This window comes from Cetorhinus maximus, chromosome 18, assembly GCF_964194155.1.
Source record: "Cetorhinus maximus chromosome 18, sCetMax3.hap1.1, whole genome shotgun sequence".
NCBI lineage: Eukaryota > Metazoa > Chordata > Chondrichthyes > Lamniformes > Cetorhinidae > Cetorhinus > Cetorhinus maximus.
In genome coordinates, this window is record NC_135896.1 from 64952345 (window position 1) to 64970891 (window position 18547).

The 18547-nt window shown below is 40.4% G+C and overlaps 1 protein-coding gene across 1 annotated transcript in view; it reads left to right on the top strand.

Annotated features, from left to right (window-relative positions):
- Positions 1-343: 343 nt before the first annotated feature.
- snx6 (sorting nexin 6) overlaps positions 344-18547 on the top strand; it is a 54944-nt gene continuing 36740 nt past the window's right edge. The window contains exons 1-4 of the mRNA XM_078562815.1: positions 344-444; positions 571-621; positions 12728-12832; positions 17260-17370. Coding sequence (XP_078418941.1) covers positions 439-444; positions 571-621; positions 12728-12832; positions 17260-17370 — 273 coding nt within the window. The 5' untranslated portion in view covers positions 344-438. The remainder of the gene's footprint in view (positions 445-570; positions 622-12727; positions 12833-17259; positions 17371-18547) is intronic.

Genomic DNA, 18547 nt, shown 5'->3' on the forward strand with positions numbered 1-18547 from the left:
TGACAGCAGTTGACTGGGCGTCACTCTCTCTATCCCCAGCGGGTGACAGCAGTTGACTGGGCGTCACTCTCTCTATCCCCAGCGGGTGACAGCAGCTGACTGGGCGTCACTCTCTCTATCCCCAGCGGGTGACAGCAGCTGACTGGGCGTCACTCTCTCTATCCCCAGTGGGTGACAGCAGCTGACTGGGCGTCACTCTCTCTATCCCCAGCGGGTGACAGCAGCTGACTGGGCGTCACACTCTCTATCCCCAGCGGGTGACAGCAGCTGACTGGGCGTCACTCTCCTTGCTCCCATTGGCTGAGAGCAGCTGACTGGGCGTCACTCTCCCTGCCCCCCGGGGGGTGACGGCAGCCGATTGGAGGAACTGCGTCGCCGTTTGTTGAGTCACGGGGTTCCCCGGGTGTCACGTGAGCCGGGCTCCTCTCCGGCGCAGCCATGATGGTGGGTTTGTTTAATTTGATTCTGGTTTTTACTAGTGGCTTCACTTTCTTTCTTAACGTGTAAGTTTTGGGGCGCGGACATTAGTATTGCCGTTTGCAATGACAATGTTGTTTTCCGTTCCCTCAGCAAGAAGGCTTGGACGACGGCCCCGACTTCCTGTCAGAGGAGGATAGAGGAGTAAGTTTTTGCTGTTCTCAGTTTCTGCTCCTCCAATCTCGGTCTCTCCTTTGGGCCTTAAATGGGAAATCCGCAAGTTCAGCGCTGTCGTTTCACACTCCCCCCCCCCTTAGATCCGCTTGTCCCCGTCCCAATCTTCTCTTTTCCTAAATTATTCCCGATAAGACGCTTTTGAGTGTCAGGTATGTTGCTACAGTACCATTGTCTCGCTTTTTTTTTGCTTAATTCTCTTATTTTCTCACATCAAGATCTTAACATTCATTTACTCTCTGATTTGTTGTTGGAGTTAATTCCATGTTTTAAATGATTAAGTCTGCTTTACGAAGTTTTGCTACAAAAGGGGACATTAGTATATGTTTGTACAACAGTTAAGAAACAGACTCAAAAAAAAAATTGCGGTTTAGGGAAGTTCTTTTTGTAAATTGTATTATTTTCCTTCCCTCAGGAAGCTTAATGTTTTGCTGGGGGAAGAGGGGACAGAGATCAGGGTCTCTCGTGGCTGAGATCTCTGCAGCTCCATTCCTACTTCAGTTTGAAACTCAGTTGGTTCAAATGGTTCAGAATGAACTGGAAATCAATTTGTCCTCCGATCTTCATGATGGTGAAAAATCTGGAGCATCATGAAGTCAATTTTTTGACCAGGCTTACTTCTATCAAGCTACTGATAATGCCAGAAATTATTGCCTTTAAAGATTATAAAGTTATTACTATGCTTTATTTTCTTTTCTTTCCCCCATGACCTAGTTTATATCAGTGTAAACAGTAAGTTGAGTAATATTGTGATATACTTCTGAGATTGCACTATGTACATGGAAGTATTTGCCAAATAAAGTTGCAAAAATCATTTACAGGAATAACATGCCTAGAAGCATGTTGCAAGGGTGTGGGGTAGTTGAAGGTCTGAAAGATATTGAAAACATACTTGTGACTTCACCCCCTCCTTAATGTGTGAATAGTACTTTTTATGTTAAATTAGATCTAACATATTTTGAATTTTTGAGTTGAAGTGCATAAATTGTGTTGCTAATGATCTTGTTACTAATAATACCAGTGATTGTGTCTGAACATACAGATGAATGTGTGCAAATTTATTTGAAGGTCAAATAGTACTGAATCAACACAGTACTTAAAAACAGAATTAGGAATCCCCCCACAAGTGGTCAAAATACACTTCCCAGAACACATTGCTTGGAATCTAATAAGTGATGGTTAAGTTTGTAGACCTTTCAGGTGCACTGTTTGCTGATTTGCATATCAGTTTCCTAAGTATAGATTCCCTGCCAGGACTGAAGCACTGAGGAATTTACTTATCTTCAGTCCAAAGGTTGTTGAAGTTAGAGCTGTCAATAAAATCTGATTAAAGATGCAATAGTAGAAATTATTGCACAGAATGTGAATGAGCATGTGCCAGTTTTATTTTCAGTGGCTCTTAGTGTCTTGACCATGTACAATTTAATTTGCACATAGAACAAAGCCCATCCATCCTGGTTATTTCCAGTTTAATCAATCTGGCCTGGCCTTTTAGGAAACTTTCCCCCTGACCATCATTTTGCCATTTAGTAATGGGACAGCTTGAACTTTAGCTCTGAGCCATTTCAAAGTCCCATTGAATAAACTACAGAAATTCTACATTTTGTCACAAGATTTATTGAATTGTGCTGAACTAGCTGAAGGGGATCAAAGGGCGATAGACTCAACATATGTCCAGTATTGCAAAGTAGCAGTCAACAGAACAAACACAATGTTTGAACATATTGTGAAATTAGTGTGGAGCATAAGCCTGAGGGCATCATGCAGAAGTTATTTCGTGTTCTGGTTAAAGTTTAACTTGAGTCCTACAGTTACTGAAGCTTTAGAGAAATACCAAACATGGAAACAGTACTAAGAGCTATAAGGCTGATTCATCGGACCTGATTTTAGCGTTCTGCAGGTCGATGGGTTTTGAATGGGTTAAAATTGGGTCCCTCATGTCAACTGAGTTATGAAGTAAAGTTAGAAAAGCTTGAACTCTTCAGCTATGAAAGGAATTGAATGTATTGGAACCTTCTTGAAAAAAAGAACCTGCATTTATATAGCGCCTGTAATAGCCTCGGAATGTGGCACAACTCTTCACAATGAACAGAGTGCTTTTGAAATATAGCCACTAACTGCAACCAATTTGAGCACAGCACCATTCAACAAATAAATGGTATTCGTTGAAGAATAAATGTTGGGGAGGACATTTGGCATCATAACATATATAAAATACCAAAGTGGATTGAAAATGGTTAATTTAGGGCATTATTTCAATCTAGACCTTTAATGTCAGACAAAGGAAATATTGGTGCAAACTGGTAAGAGACAAGTTGAGGATTCAGATAGCACTTCATGCAAAGACTGATGGCGGGATCATTCTAGAGTAATGAAGGCAAAAGCTGTATTTATTAAAAAGACAGTTCGATGATGTGATGCAGGGACAGTAAGTTTCTACAGAAGGATGGTTGCGATGGAACAAATTTTTGTGTACCTTGATTTGTTTGTATGTAACACACTGCACTATCTTTTTGTCACTGGTTTTGGTGTTCGGTTTGATTGTATTGTATTCATATATATCATGGGATGTCTGTGCAATGGAATAATTGATTAAAAAATGTGTTTTGTTGACCCTGATCTCCTGTACATTTGACATTTGTACCTAGATGGCACAAATGCACCCAGATAAGATGCTTAATATGAGCTGATAGCTTAAAGCAAGCAAATCTTTAAATATGATTTCAATATCTGAATGAATACAGAAATATTGTTATCTTTTATGGAGAACATAATTGGTTTTGATCTTGATTTTGTAAGTTAATATGCCTGGCACTGAGTTGCATCGAGGCAAGCTTTGATAATTTTTTCTTAAGGTGATCTTTGAAGTGAAGGCTTGTATCATGTGGCAGTTTAGTTAGCCTATCAGATTATTTTTCTAGCAGTAAAAATGAGCTGGTGCATTTCTTCTAAAAAAAAAAGTCACATCCTCTTTTGGAAGAACCAGTTTATTTTTCAAATGCTTGTTAAATTTCAACAAAAAGCACTTATTCCACCCTTGTAAAATTAGCATAATTATTTTCTAAAAAATTTTTCTGTAACTTTTTTTCTTTATTCTTTCATGAGATGTGGGCATTGCTGATAAGGTCAGCATTTGCCCATCCCTAATTACCTCTGAGTGACTTGCTAGGCCATTTCACAGCGCAGTTAAGAGTCAGCCACATTGCTGTGGGTCTGGAGTCACATGTAGGCCAGACTGGGCAAGGATGGCAGATTGTCTTCCCTATAAGGCATTAGTGCACCAGATGGGCTTTTAGAACAATTGATAGTTGTAATGGCCATCATTACTGACACTAGCTTTATATTCTAGATTTATTAATTGAACTTAAATTCCACCAGCTGCTATGGTGGGATTTTTGATTTTTGTGACCCCGGAACATTAGCCTGAGCTAACCTGGATTACTGACATTACCACAATGCCACCATCTTCCCGTTTTGATTTTAATAAACTTTAGATTTTAACAACTGTCATGTTAATTGTTTCTTTTACTTCATCAGTAAGAGTAGGGAACAATGTATAGTATGTGAATGAGCTTTGTCTAGTTCTGTGACCTGCTGAAGCTATAAGTATGCACTGCTTTGTTCTATTTAGTGGTATGTGAAGTGCAGAGTTAGTGTTGTTGCTGCATTTACGCGAATTAATTACTGCAATTTAAAAAATGTTGATTTGTTTTAACATATTGTTTTTATGTGAAAAAGACCATGTGCTACTGACCTTTATTGGCTCCTGGTACTACAATGCCTCAATTTTTAAATTTTACATCCACGTATTCACCCTATTACTATAACCTCATCCAGTTCTGCAATCCTCCAGGGTCTCAAAACTCCTCCAATTCTGTTGTTTTATGAATTCCCAATTTCCTTCGCTCCATCATTGGTGGGTGTGCCTTCATCTGCTTAAATCCTTAGCTCTGGAATACTCTGCCTAAACTTTTTCCCTCTCTCCTTTTAAAGTGCTTCATGAAACTATCCTTTTTGTTCACCTCTCTTTGTGGCCCAGTCTCATATTTTGTCTGATAACGCTCCTGTGAAGCGCCTTGGGAGATTTTACTACATTGTTAAACTACACTTGGAAGGAACCAAAGGTATGGTTGCTAAATTTGTTGATGACACACAGATGGGTAGGATAGTAAGATATGAAGAGGACACAAAGAGGGTACAAAGGAATATAGAAAGGTTAAGTGAGTGGGCAAAGACCTGGCAAATGGAGTATAACGTGGGAAAGTGAAGTTGTCCATTTTAGCATGAAAAATAAAAAAAGCACATTACCTAAATGGTGAAAGGTGGCCAGGCTGTGAGGTTGGTCAATCTAGGGGATCTAGTGCATGAATCGCGGAAATAATTAGGAAAGCTAATAGAATGTTATCATTTATTACAAGGGGAATTGAATATAAAAGTGAGGAGGTTATATTTCAGTTATACAGGGCATTGATGAGACCACACCTGGAGTAGTGTGTGCAGTATTGATCTTATTTAAGGAAGGATGTAAAGGCGTTGGAAGCAGTTCGGAGAAGCTTTACTAAGCTAATAGCTGGATTGGGTGGGTTGTCGTATGAGGAATGATTGGACAGGCGAGGTTCGTATCTGCTGGAGTTTAGAAGAGTAAGACGTGACTTGATTGAAACGCATAAGATCCTGAGGCATCTTGACAGAGGGATGTGGAGAGAATCTTTCATTTTGCGGGAGAATCTAATACTAGGGGTCACTGCGTTGTGGGCCATCAGCAGCAGCAGAATTGTATTCAACCACAATCTGTAGCCTCATGGCCTGGCATACCCCCTACTCTACCATTACCACCAAGCCATGGGATCAACCTTGGTTCAATGAAGAGTGCAGGAAGGCATGCCAGGAGCAGCACCAGGCATACCTAAAATTGAGATGTCGTCCTGGTGAAGCTACAGCACAGGACTACTTGTGTACCAAACAGCATCTACAGCAAGTGATAGACAGAACTAAGTGATTCCACAACCAACGAATCAGATCGAAGCTCTGCAGTCCTGCCACATCTAATCGTGAATAATGGTGGACAAGTAAACAACTCACTGGAGGAGGAGGCTCCACAAATATCCACATCCTCAATGATGGAGGATCCCAGCACATCAGTGCAAAAGATAAGGCTGAAGCATTCGCAACAGTGTTCAGTCAGAAGTGCCGAGTGGAAGATCCATCTTGGCCACCTCCAGAGGTCCCCAACATCACAGATACCAGTCTTCTGTCAATTCAATTCACTCCACGTGATATCAAGAAACAGCTGAAGATACTGGATACTGCAAAGGCTATGAGCCCTGACAACATTCCGGCAAAAGCACTGAAGACTTGTGCCCCAGAGCTTCCGGTGGCCCTAGCCAAGCTGTTCCAGTACAGTTACAACACGGGCATCTACCGTGCTCAAGTTTCCTTTAGATTTTGTCTCTTGTTTTTGCAGTTTCCCTTTAGTTGGGCTATCTTTAAATTAGTCCCTGATTTTGTTAATTTAGTTTGTTTGTTTGTCCTCAAAGGAGTTACAAAACAGACATCTACCCGGCAATGTAGAAAATTGCCCAGCTAGGCCCTGTGTACACAAAGCAGGATGCATCCACCCCGACCAATAACCGCCCCATTAGTCTACTCTCCATCAGTAAAGTGAGGGAAGGGGTCATCAACAGTGCTATCAAGTGGCACTTGCTTAGCAATAACTTGCTCATGACGCTCCACTTGGGCTCCTCCAGGGTCACTTGGCTCCTGACAGCCTTGGTTCAAAGATGGAGCTGAACTCCAGAGGTGAGGTGAGTGTGAATGCACTTGACATCAAGGCAGCATTTGACCAAGTGTGGCATCAAGAAGTCCTAGCAAAACTAGAGTCAATGGGAATGAGGGGGAAAGATTCTCCACTGGTTGGAGTCATACCTAACACAAAGGAGATGGTTGTGGGTGTTGGAGTTCAATCCTCTCAGTTCCAGGACATACTGCAGGAGTTCCTCAGGGGAGTGTCCTAGGCCCAACCATCTTCAGCTTCTTCATCAATGACCTTCCCTCCATCAGAAGGACAGAAGTGGGGATTTTTACTGATGATTGCACAATGTTCAGCATCATTCGTGACTCCTCAGATACTGAAGCAGTCCATGTCCAAATGCAGCAAGACCTGGACAATATCCAGGCTTGGGCTGACAAGCGACGTGTAACATTCACACCACACTAATGCCAGGCAATGGCCATCTCCAACAAGAGAGAATCTAACCATCGCCCCTTGATGTTCAATGGCATTACCATCGCTGAATCCTCCATTATCAATATCCTGGGGGTTACCATTGACCAGAAACTGAACTGGACCAGTCATATAAATACTGTGGCTACAACAACAGATCAGAGGCTAGGAATCCTGCAGCAAGTAACTCAGCACCTTACTCCCCAAAGCCTGTCCACCATCTACAAGGCACAAGTCAGGAGTGCAATGGAATACTCTCTACTTGTCTGGATGAGTACAGCTCCAACAACACTCAAGAAGCTTGACAACATTCAGGACAAAGCAGCCTGCTTGATTGGCACCACATCCACAAACACTCCCTCTGACGCACAGTGGCAGCAGCGTGTACCATCTAGAAGATGTACTGCAGAAACGCACCAAAACTCCTTAGGCAGCACCTTCCAAACCCATGACCACTACCGTCTATAAGGACAAGGGCAGCAGGTACATGGGAACACCACCACCTGGAAGTTCTCCAAGCCACTCACCATCCTGACTTGGAAATCTGTCGCTGGGTGAAAATCCTGAACTCCCTCCTTGACAGCACTGTGGGCGTACCGACACCAGAGGGACTGCAGCAGTTCTAGAAGGCAGCTCACCACCACCTTCTTGAGGGCAATTAGGGATGGGCAATAAATGCTGGCCTAGCATTCTGTAAATCCAGTAAATGAATTTTTAAAAATAAGGGGTCACTCTTTTAGGGCAGAGATGAGGAGAAATTTTTTTGAGGGCTGAGTCTTTGGAACTCTTCCTCAAAAGGCAGTGGAAGCAGAGTCTGAATATTTTCAAGGCAGAGGTGGATAGATCCTCAATAAGCATGGGGATGAAAGATTATTGATGTAAGTGGGAATGTGGAGTTGAGGTTACAGTCGGATCAGCCATGATCACATTGAATGATGGAGCAGGCTCAAAGAGCCGAGTGGCCTACTCCTCCTAATTTGTATGTCCATATGTTATGTCTGCAGCAGTGAAACATAGTTTAATTGAACATAATCATGCATTAGCTACACAAACTTGCATGCACAATCTCAGGAGTGACCACTAGGAACCGGCATCCAACTTCTTTTCATTCTTTCATGGGATGTGGGTGTCACTGACTGGGCCAGCATTTGTTGCGCACCCCTAATTGCCTTTGAGAAGGTGGTGGTGGAGAGCCACCTTCTTGAACTGCTGCAGTCCACGTGGTGTAGGTACACAGACAGTACTGTTAGGAAGGGAGCTCCAGGAATTTGACTTGGTGATGGTGAAGGGACAGCGATATATTTCCTAATCAGGATGGTGTGTGGCTTGGAGGAAAACTTGCAGGTTCGTGGTGTTCCCATGCATGTGCAGCCCATTTCCTTCTGAGTGGTAGAGATCGTGGTTTGGAAGGTGCTGTCAAAGGAGCCTTGGTGTGTTGCTGCAGTGCATCTTGTAGATGGGGAACACTGCTGCCACTGTGCGTCAGAGGGAGTGGAGGGAGTGAATGTTTGTGGATGTGGTGCCAATCAAACAGGCTGCTTTGCCCTGGATGGTGTCAAGCTTCTTGAGTGTTGTTGGAGCTGCACTCATCCAGGCAAGTGGAGAGTATTCCATCACACCCCTGACTTGTGCCTTGTAGATGGTGGACAGACTTTGGGGAATCAGGAGGTGTTACTTGCAGAATTCCCAGCCTGCTCTTGTAGCCACAGTATTTATACGATCCAGTACAGTTTCTGGTCAATGGTAACCCCCAAGAATGTTGTTAGTGGGAATTCATCAATGGTAATACCATTGAATGTCAAAGGGAAATGGTTTGATTCTCTCTTGTTGGAGATTGATAATGAGGTAGTCGATGCATTGGTATTAATTTTCCAAAATTCCCTAGATTCTGTAAATGTTCCATCAGACTGGGAAGTAGCAAATATAACCCTATTGTTCAAGAAGGGAAGGAGGCAGAAAACAGGAAACTATAGGCCAGTTAGCTTGACGTCTGTCGTGGGGAAGTTGTTAGAGCCGATCGTTAAATAGGTTAAAGCTGGGTACTCAGAAAAGCCTACAGTAATCTGGATGAGACAGCATGGTTTTATGAAAGGGAAATCATGTTTAACCAACTTATTAGAATCCTTTGAAGGAGTAACTTGCGGTGGATAGATGGGAGCCTGTAGACATACTGTACTTGGATTTCCAGAAAGCATTTGATAAGGTGCCACATCAAGGGTTATTGTGGAAAATAAAAGCTCATAGTGTAAGGGGTAACATATTAGCCTGGATAGAAGATTGGCTGGCTTGCTGGCAAAAACAGAGTATATTTGTCTGATTGGCAGGATGTGACAGGTGGAGTCCCACAGGGGTCTGTGCTGGGGACACAATGTTTTACAATTTACATCAATGACTTGGATGAGGCGAGTGAAGACATGGTAGCTAAATTTGCAGACGACATTTTCCCACCTATCTTTGTATGTTGTGAAGAAGACGAGGATTTTGCAGATGGATGTAGATAAGAGTGAGTGGGCAAAAATCTGGCAGATGGAGCATAATATGGAAAAATATGAAGTTCACCTTTGGCAGGAAGAACTTAAAAAACAGTGTTACTTTAACGGAGACCGACTGCAGAGTTCCGAGGTGCAGAGGGATCTAGGTGTTCTCGTGCATGAGCCACAGAAAGTTAATATGCAGGCACAGAGTGTAATCAAGAAGGCTAATGGAATGCTATCCTTTATTACGAGAGGAATTGAACATATAAGTAAGGATGTTATGCTTCCGTTGTACAGGGCATTGGTGAGACCACATCTCGAATACTGTGCGTAGTTTTGGTCTCCTTTGATATGGATTCACTAGGAAATTGTAACTACTTTGGAGGCAGCTGAGAGGAGGTTTACTAGATTGATACCTGTAATGAGCGGGTTGTCTTGTGAGGAAAGGTTGGACAGGCTGGGCTTGTTTCTGCTGGAGTTTAGAAGAGTGAGGGATGACTTGATTGAAGTGTATAAGATCTTGAATGGTCTTGACAAGGTGAACGTGGAAAGGATGCTTTCTTGTGGGTGAGTCCAGAACTAGGGGGCACTGTTTTAAAATTAGGGGTCACCCTAATAGCACAGAGGTGAGGAGAAATTTTTTGAGTTGTGACTTTTGAACACTTTTTTCCTCAGGCGGTGGAGGCGGGGTCACTGAATATTTTTAAGGCAGAGGTGGATATATTCTTGTTAGGCAAGAGAATCAATGATTATTGGGGTTAGACAGGAATGTGGAATTCGAAACACAAACAGATTAGCCATGATCTTATTGAATGGCAGAACAGGCTCGAGGGGCCGAATGGCCTACTCTGCTCCATTTCGTATGTTCATTGCCTGGCACTTGTGTGGTGCGAAAGTTCCTTGTCACTTATCAGCCCAAGCCCTGAATGTTGTCCAGGTCATGCTGCATATGGGCATGTACTGCTTTAATATCTGAGCAGTTGCAAATGGTGCTGAACATTGTGCAATCATCAGCAAACATCCCCTCTCCTGACCTTATGATGGTGGGAAGGTCATTGATGAAGCAGCTGAAGATGGTTGGGCCTAGGACACCACCCTGAGGAACTCTGCAATGATGTTCTGTGACTGAGATGATTAACCTTCAACAACCACAAACATCTTTCTTTGTGCTAGGTATGACTCCAGCCAATGGAGATTTTCCCCCTGATTCCCATTGACTTCAGTTTTGCTGGGGCTCCTTGATGGCATACTTGGTCAAATGTGGCCTTGATTTCAAGCGCCGTGACTCTCACCTCACCTACTGAGTTCAACTCTTTCATTCATGTTTGAGCCAAGGCTGTAATGCGATCAGGAGCTGAGTGCCCATGGCCAAATCCATTTAATGTTAAGATCCTTGTTTTTTTATAATATGCATTAAAACTTGCATAAAGGATTGTTTATTTTGAAAGGAAACCAATGTGCTTGTCTTTAATCAGAATTGCACAGTTTATTGATAAGCTTGAATTTTGTTGGCGAATAAATCGCCATCTTGACAATATATTTGGATTTTTTAAAAATGCTCATGCCTTTTGGTTTATTGGGTTTTCTTTCTTCACGTGCCCAATTGTGGATATTTTGGTCTTGGCAAAATCTTAAATCCTTTCTGTTTGTTGGTCTAATGTTCAGATAAGGTAATAATTGTCGATTTACACACATGCATTTAGTTTAAGGATAAAATGTTGCAGCAAAGAAGTTGATTTAATATGGAAGAACTATTTTGTAGCAAATGAACTAAAGCTCGCAATTGGTAGAAAGAAAATTGTATGTCAGCACAAAGAAGTCATCGGTTGCAGATTTTTCAATGTAATAATGAAACATTTACTTAGTCATTTGTACTTGCAGTTGGACTTCGTGTTAGATTTTCTGAGATTACCTTCATGAAAATCTTGACATTCTTAAAACATCATCCCATATGCTTTAATTTTGCCACTAGCCTCTTATATGGGACCTTACCAAAAGCCTTCTTGAAATCCAAATACACTACATCCACTGGTTCTCCCTTTTCTATTCTACTAGTTACATCCTCAAAAAACTCCAGTAGATTAGTGAAGCGTGATTGCACTAGAGAGAGTGCAGAGATTTACCAGGATGTTGCCTGGGCTGGAGAGTTTTAGTTGAGAGGAGAGATTGGATAGACTGGGATTATTTTCCCTGAAGCAGAGGAGATTGAGGAGGGACATGATTGAGGTGTATAAAATTGAGGGGCATAGATAGAGTAGACAGGAAGAAACTTTTACCCTTGGTGGAGGGATCAGTAACTAGGGGGCATGAATTTAAGGTAAGGGGCAGGAGGTTTAGAGGGGATGTGAGGAAGAATTTTTTCACCGAGGGTGGTGGGAATCTGGAACTCTCTGCCTGAAAGGGTGGAAGAGGCAGAAACCCTCATAACATAAGGAGTATTTGGATGTGCACTTGCAATGCCATGGCATACAAGGCTATGGGCCTAGTGCTGTAAAATGGGATTCGAATAGTTAGGTACTTGTTTGACCGGCGCAGACTCGATGGGCTGAAGGGCCTTTTTCTGTGCTGTAGACCTCTATGATTAGAATCACAGGCCCATCAAGTCTGCTAATATTTCCCCCACATGAGGCACCTAGTCTAATTCTACTCTCTTGGCACATTATACTCTGTAAGATTTTTCTTTTTTGTTCAGCTATCTAATTCTCCTCTAAGAATTTGTAGACCCTGCTTCAACAATAGTTGGAGGCATGAAATTCCACATTCTAATCACTAGCTATGTAACAAAACTTATTTTTAACTTCCCCTTCAATTGTTTGTGATTTTAAGAAATTTATGTTACCTTGTTTGCCAAGTAGTGGAAATGATCTTTCAGTATTTTACAATTGTCTTTCATTACCTTGAAGACTTCTGGTAGAACAGCCCTTAACCATTTCAGCTCCAGTGAAAAATCACCAACTTTGCAAATGTCTTCATAATTAAAACACCTCGCCTCTAGCAATTTCCTAGTGAATCCATGCTACACAATTGTTGCTCTTATATATCTATCTTGTAATGGGCGAACCCAAAATATTGCTCTCAGCTAATTAAAGTCTTGTACAAGTTTAACATCACCAACTTGCTTTTGTATTCCATGACATGAGATATAAAAACAAGAGTTTCATTAGTCCTTTTACTTTTAGTGGCTCACATAGCTGCACACCAAGTTCCTCTTGCTGCTTTACTCAATCTAAAATCTTACCATTTAACATAGTTTCCTTTCCCCATTCTCATAGCATAATTACTAATTCACATTTTTCTACATTAAACTTTATATTCAACTTTATTTTTTAATGAAATGTACATTTTGAGGCTTATTTTTCAATTTTTTTTTCCACTTCAGCCTAGACCAGTCATTGTGGATCTTCAAACAGATGCCTTTCTTCAGGTTGACATTTCTGATGCTCTTAGTGAAAGAGATAAAGTAAAATTTACAGTTCACACAAAGGTAAAGGGATTTAAAATTTAAGGTGAAAACTGAACCCTTTAAATAACCTGTACTACTTTCTAATATGTGGTAAACAGTGAAATATTGTGCTATAATTTGTGCAGAAATTTGTGTGTGGCTTTCGTGGCTATCTGAAACTTCATTATTCTCAGTAACTTTATTCACAGAATTTCTGTTAAGCAAAAATTTACCAAGGGCCTGAATTTCTTGCCTGAATTTTTTTCATCCTGACCCAAATTTCAAGGATTTTTTTTCATGAGTGACTGACTTGCTGTGTACACTTTATGGGTTGAGGGACTAATATTCTGGATGGACTATGTTAGAATAATACAAGTTTTCTTTTTAAACACACTTGCTATATTTCTATTGCTTGGCACTTTTGCTTAGTTACAAGTGACAGTGGTCAAAATATATGGAAGTGATAATTCATTAATAATACCCAAATAAAAGGCAAACTTAATTCCTGGTTATAGGCCCTCCAGAGAGCCTACATTGGTGGTGCTGATAAAGATTGAAAACTCACTTGTGGGGAACATGGATGCAATATTGTGTTATGCTAGCAGAGTGTACTAACAGAGACTAGTACTTCACAGCCCAATTCTACATCTCTATTGAAATATCAGTCATTGCTGAAAAAGTCCTAGAATTTTGGGTTTGATTATTTTTCTAACTGGAATAGATGTGGCTACATGAAGCTAATCTTCATTATGGTGGTATGGTTCCTGTAAACTCTAGGTGACTGTATCAGGTTCTGTAGAAATTTGCAATTACAATAATTGCGGAAACCACAAATGGATTTAGTTCCTCTTTTTCTGTTTCCTATTATCTAAAATCCAAGCCTTATGTTGTCAAGAAAATACTTTTTGCTCACTTCTTTGTTATTTAAGGCAACAGACTCAACAAATTTTAAAGCCTCTTTTTAAAACAAATTTGTTGACAGTTTGTGCGTAATTAGGAAAAAATCTATCCACCTTAAAAATCACTTGCCGTTTTAAGTTTTGTCCTTTTTTAGTGATCTGCAATATACAGTGAAAAATCATGCTATAATTTAGACAAGGTATTTTACATAGCTTCCATGATTAATTAGTCGATACAAAATAGGCATAGAGACAATCGCAGAGTTTCTGGTAAGCAGATACTTGTTGGACATGTTCATAAGTATAATAAAAACAGGAAAAATTGGAAATATGCAGGTCTGGCAGCATCTGTTGAGAGAGAAACAGTTAGCATTTCAGGTCGACCTTTTGTTCTCGTTTATTTATTTTACCGTTTAAAAACATAGAAAATAAGAGCAGGAGTAGGTTATTCAGCCCTTCGAGCCTGCCCGGCCATTCAGTATGATCAAGGCTGATCCTCTATCTCAACGCCAAACTCCCGCTCTCTCCCCATACCTCTTGATGCCTTTAGAGCCTAGAAATCTATTTTCTTATTAACTATATTCAGTGACTTGGCCTCTACAGCCTTCTGTGGTAGAGAATTCACCACCCTCTGGGTGAAGAAATTTCTCCTCATCTCCATCCTAAATGACCTACCCCATTTCCTGAGACTGTGACCCCTTATTCTAAATCCTCCAGCCAGAGGAAACATCATCCCTGCATCCAGTTTGTCCTGCCCTATCAGAACTTTATATGTTTCAATGAGATCCCCTCTCAAATCTTCTAAACTCCTGTGAATACAGGCCTAGTTGACCCAATCTCTCCTCATACGACAATCCTGCCATCCCAGGAATCGATCTGGTGAACTATTGCTGCACTTCCTCTATGGCAAGTATATCCTTTCTTAGATAAGGAGACCAAACTGCACACAGTACTCCAGGTGTGGTCTCACCAAGGCTCGGTACAGCTGCAGTAAGACATCCTTGCTCCTGTACTCAAATCCTCTTGCAATGAAGGCCAATACAGCATTTGCCATCACTGCATGCTTGCTTTCAGTGATAGGTGTACAAGGATACCCAGGTCCCTTTGTACATCAACATTCCCCAATCTAGCACCATTTAAATAACACTACCATTCTGTTTTTCTTGCTGAAGTGGGTAACTCCACACTTATCCACATTATACTACATCTGCTGTATATTTGCCGACTCACTCAACTTGTCGAAATTGTCTTGAAGCTTCACAATACCCTCCCCACCACTCACATTCCCATCTAATTTTGTGTTGTCAGCAAACTTGGAAACATTACATTTGGTTCCCTCATCCAAATCATTGATATATAGTGTGAATAGCTGGAGCCAAAGCACTGATCTCTGCGGGACCTCACTAGTCACCTCGTCTCTGGAAAAAGACCCATTTATTTCTACTGTTTCCTGTCTGTTAACTTATTCTCAGCCCCTGCCAATATATTACTCCCAATCCCATGTGCTTTAATTTTGCACACTAACTCTTATGGGGGACTTTATCAAAAGCTTTCTGAAAATCCAAATACACCACATCCACTCCCTTATCTATTCTGCTAGTTATGTCCTCAAAAAATAATCCAGTAGGTTTGTCAAACATGATTTCCATTTCATATATCCATGTTGACTTTGTCTAATCCCGTTATATTTTCTAAGTGTCCTGTTGTCACATCCTTTATAATAGATTCTAGCATTTACCCTACTATTGATGTTAGACTAACCGACCTGTAATTCCCTATTTCTCCCTCCCTCCTTTTTAAATAACGGGGTTACATTTGCCACCCTCCAATCTGCTGGGACTGTTCCAGAATCTATAGAATTTTGGAAGATGATAACCATTGCATCCACTATTTCTATGGCCGCCTCCTTTAGTACACTGGGATGTAGATTATCAGGCCCTGAGGATTTATTGGCTTTCAGTCCCATTAATTTCCCCAGCACTTGTTTTTTTAGTAATACTAATTTCCTTCAATTCCTCCTCCTCACTAGACCCTTGGTTCCTTAGCTTTTCTGGGAAGTTATTTGTGTCTTCCTCCATGAAGACAGAATTGAAGCAGTTCACTATTAATTCTCCTGTTTCGGACTGTAAGGGACCTACATTTGTCTTCACTAATATTTCTCTTTTTACATATAGAAGCTTTTACAGTCTGGTTTTATGTTCCTTGCAAGTTTACTCTCATACTCTATTTTTCCCCTCTTAATCAATCTCTCGGTCCTCCTTTGCTGAATTCTAAACTGCTCCCAATCCTCAGGCTTGCTACGTTTTCTAGCTTTATATGATTCCTTTTTGGATCTAACACGATCTTTAATTTCTTTTGTTAACCATGTTGGGCCGCTTTTCCTGTTGTGTTTTTGCACCAAAGAGGAATGTACAACTGTTACAATCCATGCATTAGTTCCTTAAATATTAACCTTTGCCTGTCCACTGTCATTGTTCCCTAAAGGACCCCACACAATGAAATTATTAATTAACCCCTTCTCATTGCACAATACCAAATCTAGGATAGTCTGTTCCCCAGTTGGTCCCTGGATGTACTGGTCTAAAAAGCCATCTCATACACATCCCATGAATTCATCCTCCACAGTATTATTGCTAATTTGGTTTGCCATTTGTGTTATGTTGACACTGATTAATTGGATTTTTCTTCGGGGATAGCCAAAGTGATGTACAAAAAATTATTTTCTGTTTGAGTAATGTAAAACACTTATTAGACTCTGTTCCACCAATAACGCTGTCATTTCCTCCTTTGACCTATTTCCATGCAACTCCTGACCATTCAACTTCTTTGACTTGGCTTCATACTGATGGTTCAAGTTTTGTCATCGGACCTAATTCCCACCCTTTTCAATATTGCTGCATCACCCCAAACATATTTAAGAAGTCTGTCATCAACACCTTTGTCCTCTCAGAGTACATATCTAGCCCTTAAATTCCTGTTTCTTATCAAGGGTTTTTAATGGTTCATTGTGTCCCTACTGCTATTTGCTACCCTGGTTTGAGTCCCTTTAAACTGCTTTCTGCTAATTCCTCAACATCAAAATCACCCAGATCAAAGCCATCAATAATATCTTGTGTCACTGCAGTTAAGGCTCGCTATTCTTGCTGATCTTCAACCTCTTGCTTGCCATAAACACTAATGTTCATCCCTTTCTCCGTTAACACCTCTCATTGACCAACTTCAGTGGCACCAAACTTCAAGTTGCCATTCTACCTATCTTAGTGCATATACCACATCTTTCCTCATAGTTTCTCCTCCCATGCCTGCATGGCTACTGCTAATCTTGCCCAGGATTGTGTACTTAATGCATCCATGTTTAAAATCCACATACTACCCACTTTACAACTTCATTTATTGGTGGCAGCTTTTTTATGTAACCTGATTATGATGTTTCTGCTACTGCATTTATATAATATCCCACTACCTGGGCAATGTCTTTGTTTTCATATTGTATCTAAGACATGACATAATTCATTTTCTCTTTAAAACAGGGTAAAGCTAAATTGTTAAAGTGTGCTTGTTTTCCTGCAGAGTTCCCTACCTAATTTCAAACAGGATGAATTTTCTGTAGTGCGTCAACATGAAGAATTTGTCTGGCTTCATGATGCTTTTGTTGAAAATGAAGAATATGCTGGCTATGTTGTGAGTGTTATAGAAATGTAATAGTCTGCTGATTACAATACAACACATTTTTCCTTACCAACTGTCAATGTTTTAAGTATCTTAAGACAACTTGGAGTTTATATAGATAACCTGTAAATGTTTCTTGAAATTATAAATGACAAACAATGAAGAAAAAGTTGAATTTGCCTAATAAACGTTGTTTCTTGAAAGATGTTTTCTTCCCCTCCCAAATGGCAGTGATTCCCCTTTTAATAGTTGAGTTGTTGGTGGTCTTTATGCTAGAATCAATAGTGTAATCTGATGGATTGCAACTTACTTAATTGAGCATTATTTTTCTAAACAATTATAGAGCAAAACAAATCATTAGTACTCTGAGTATTTAAGACAGTTGCTAAGATAGTTCAAATATCGCTTGGGCAAAAGAAATAAAGTGGAATGAATAATCTTTAAAAGTACAGGAGTGTCCTAAAGGGGGGAGCCTGCCAATGTGACACAAGCTAAGTTCTGTCCTGATGCAATTTATAAAATACTTTTATATTTATCTTTCCTATGACATGTACATTCTGTCTACAAAATGTTGCTTCCTGTAACATTTTAATACCAACATTTTTAGTGGAAATAAATGTAAATATTTAGGATTCTTATGTTAATAGTTAAACATTATGAAATGGGAAACTCGTTTCAAAACTGCCAATTCAGTGAGCTAATTGAATCATTCTATTTTTTGAAATAAATCAGAAAATTCCCTCCTCTGCAGAAGTTTCTGTCCTAAATAAGCAATTTTTTCAGAGGCATTGTTCTTAATAACATAAACAATTCAACAGATACATTTTATTTTGTTTTAATATATTCCTTGAAGTTTTTATTTGAATGCTCAGCCTCTGCCAAGTGATTGACTTTGGCAATATGTTTGCCCAAAGCTGTGCATTTGTGCCGAATTTAGTCTTAAACCCTGAGTATATGTGTTGTGCCTAGAGTTCCATCAGTATTGTTCAGTCAATGCCATTGATGGGATTTTTTTTTCTTTGCCTTGTGTACTTTCTGTTCACATTTTCCAAACAATTTTGAAATAATGGAGCAAATGTTGATGCTGAAAAATGCACTGTTGTCAAAGCTTTTTGTCTGAGAGGAAAACAAATGGCATTTTGGTGAGACATTTCTTGGAGCTTTTTTATGTTCAGTTAGTTACTCTAGC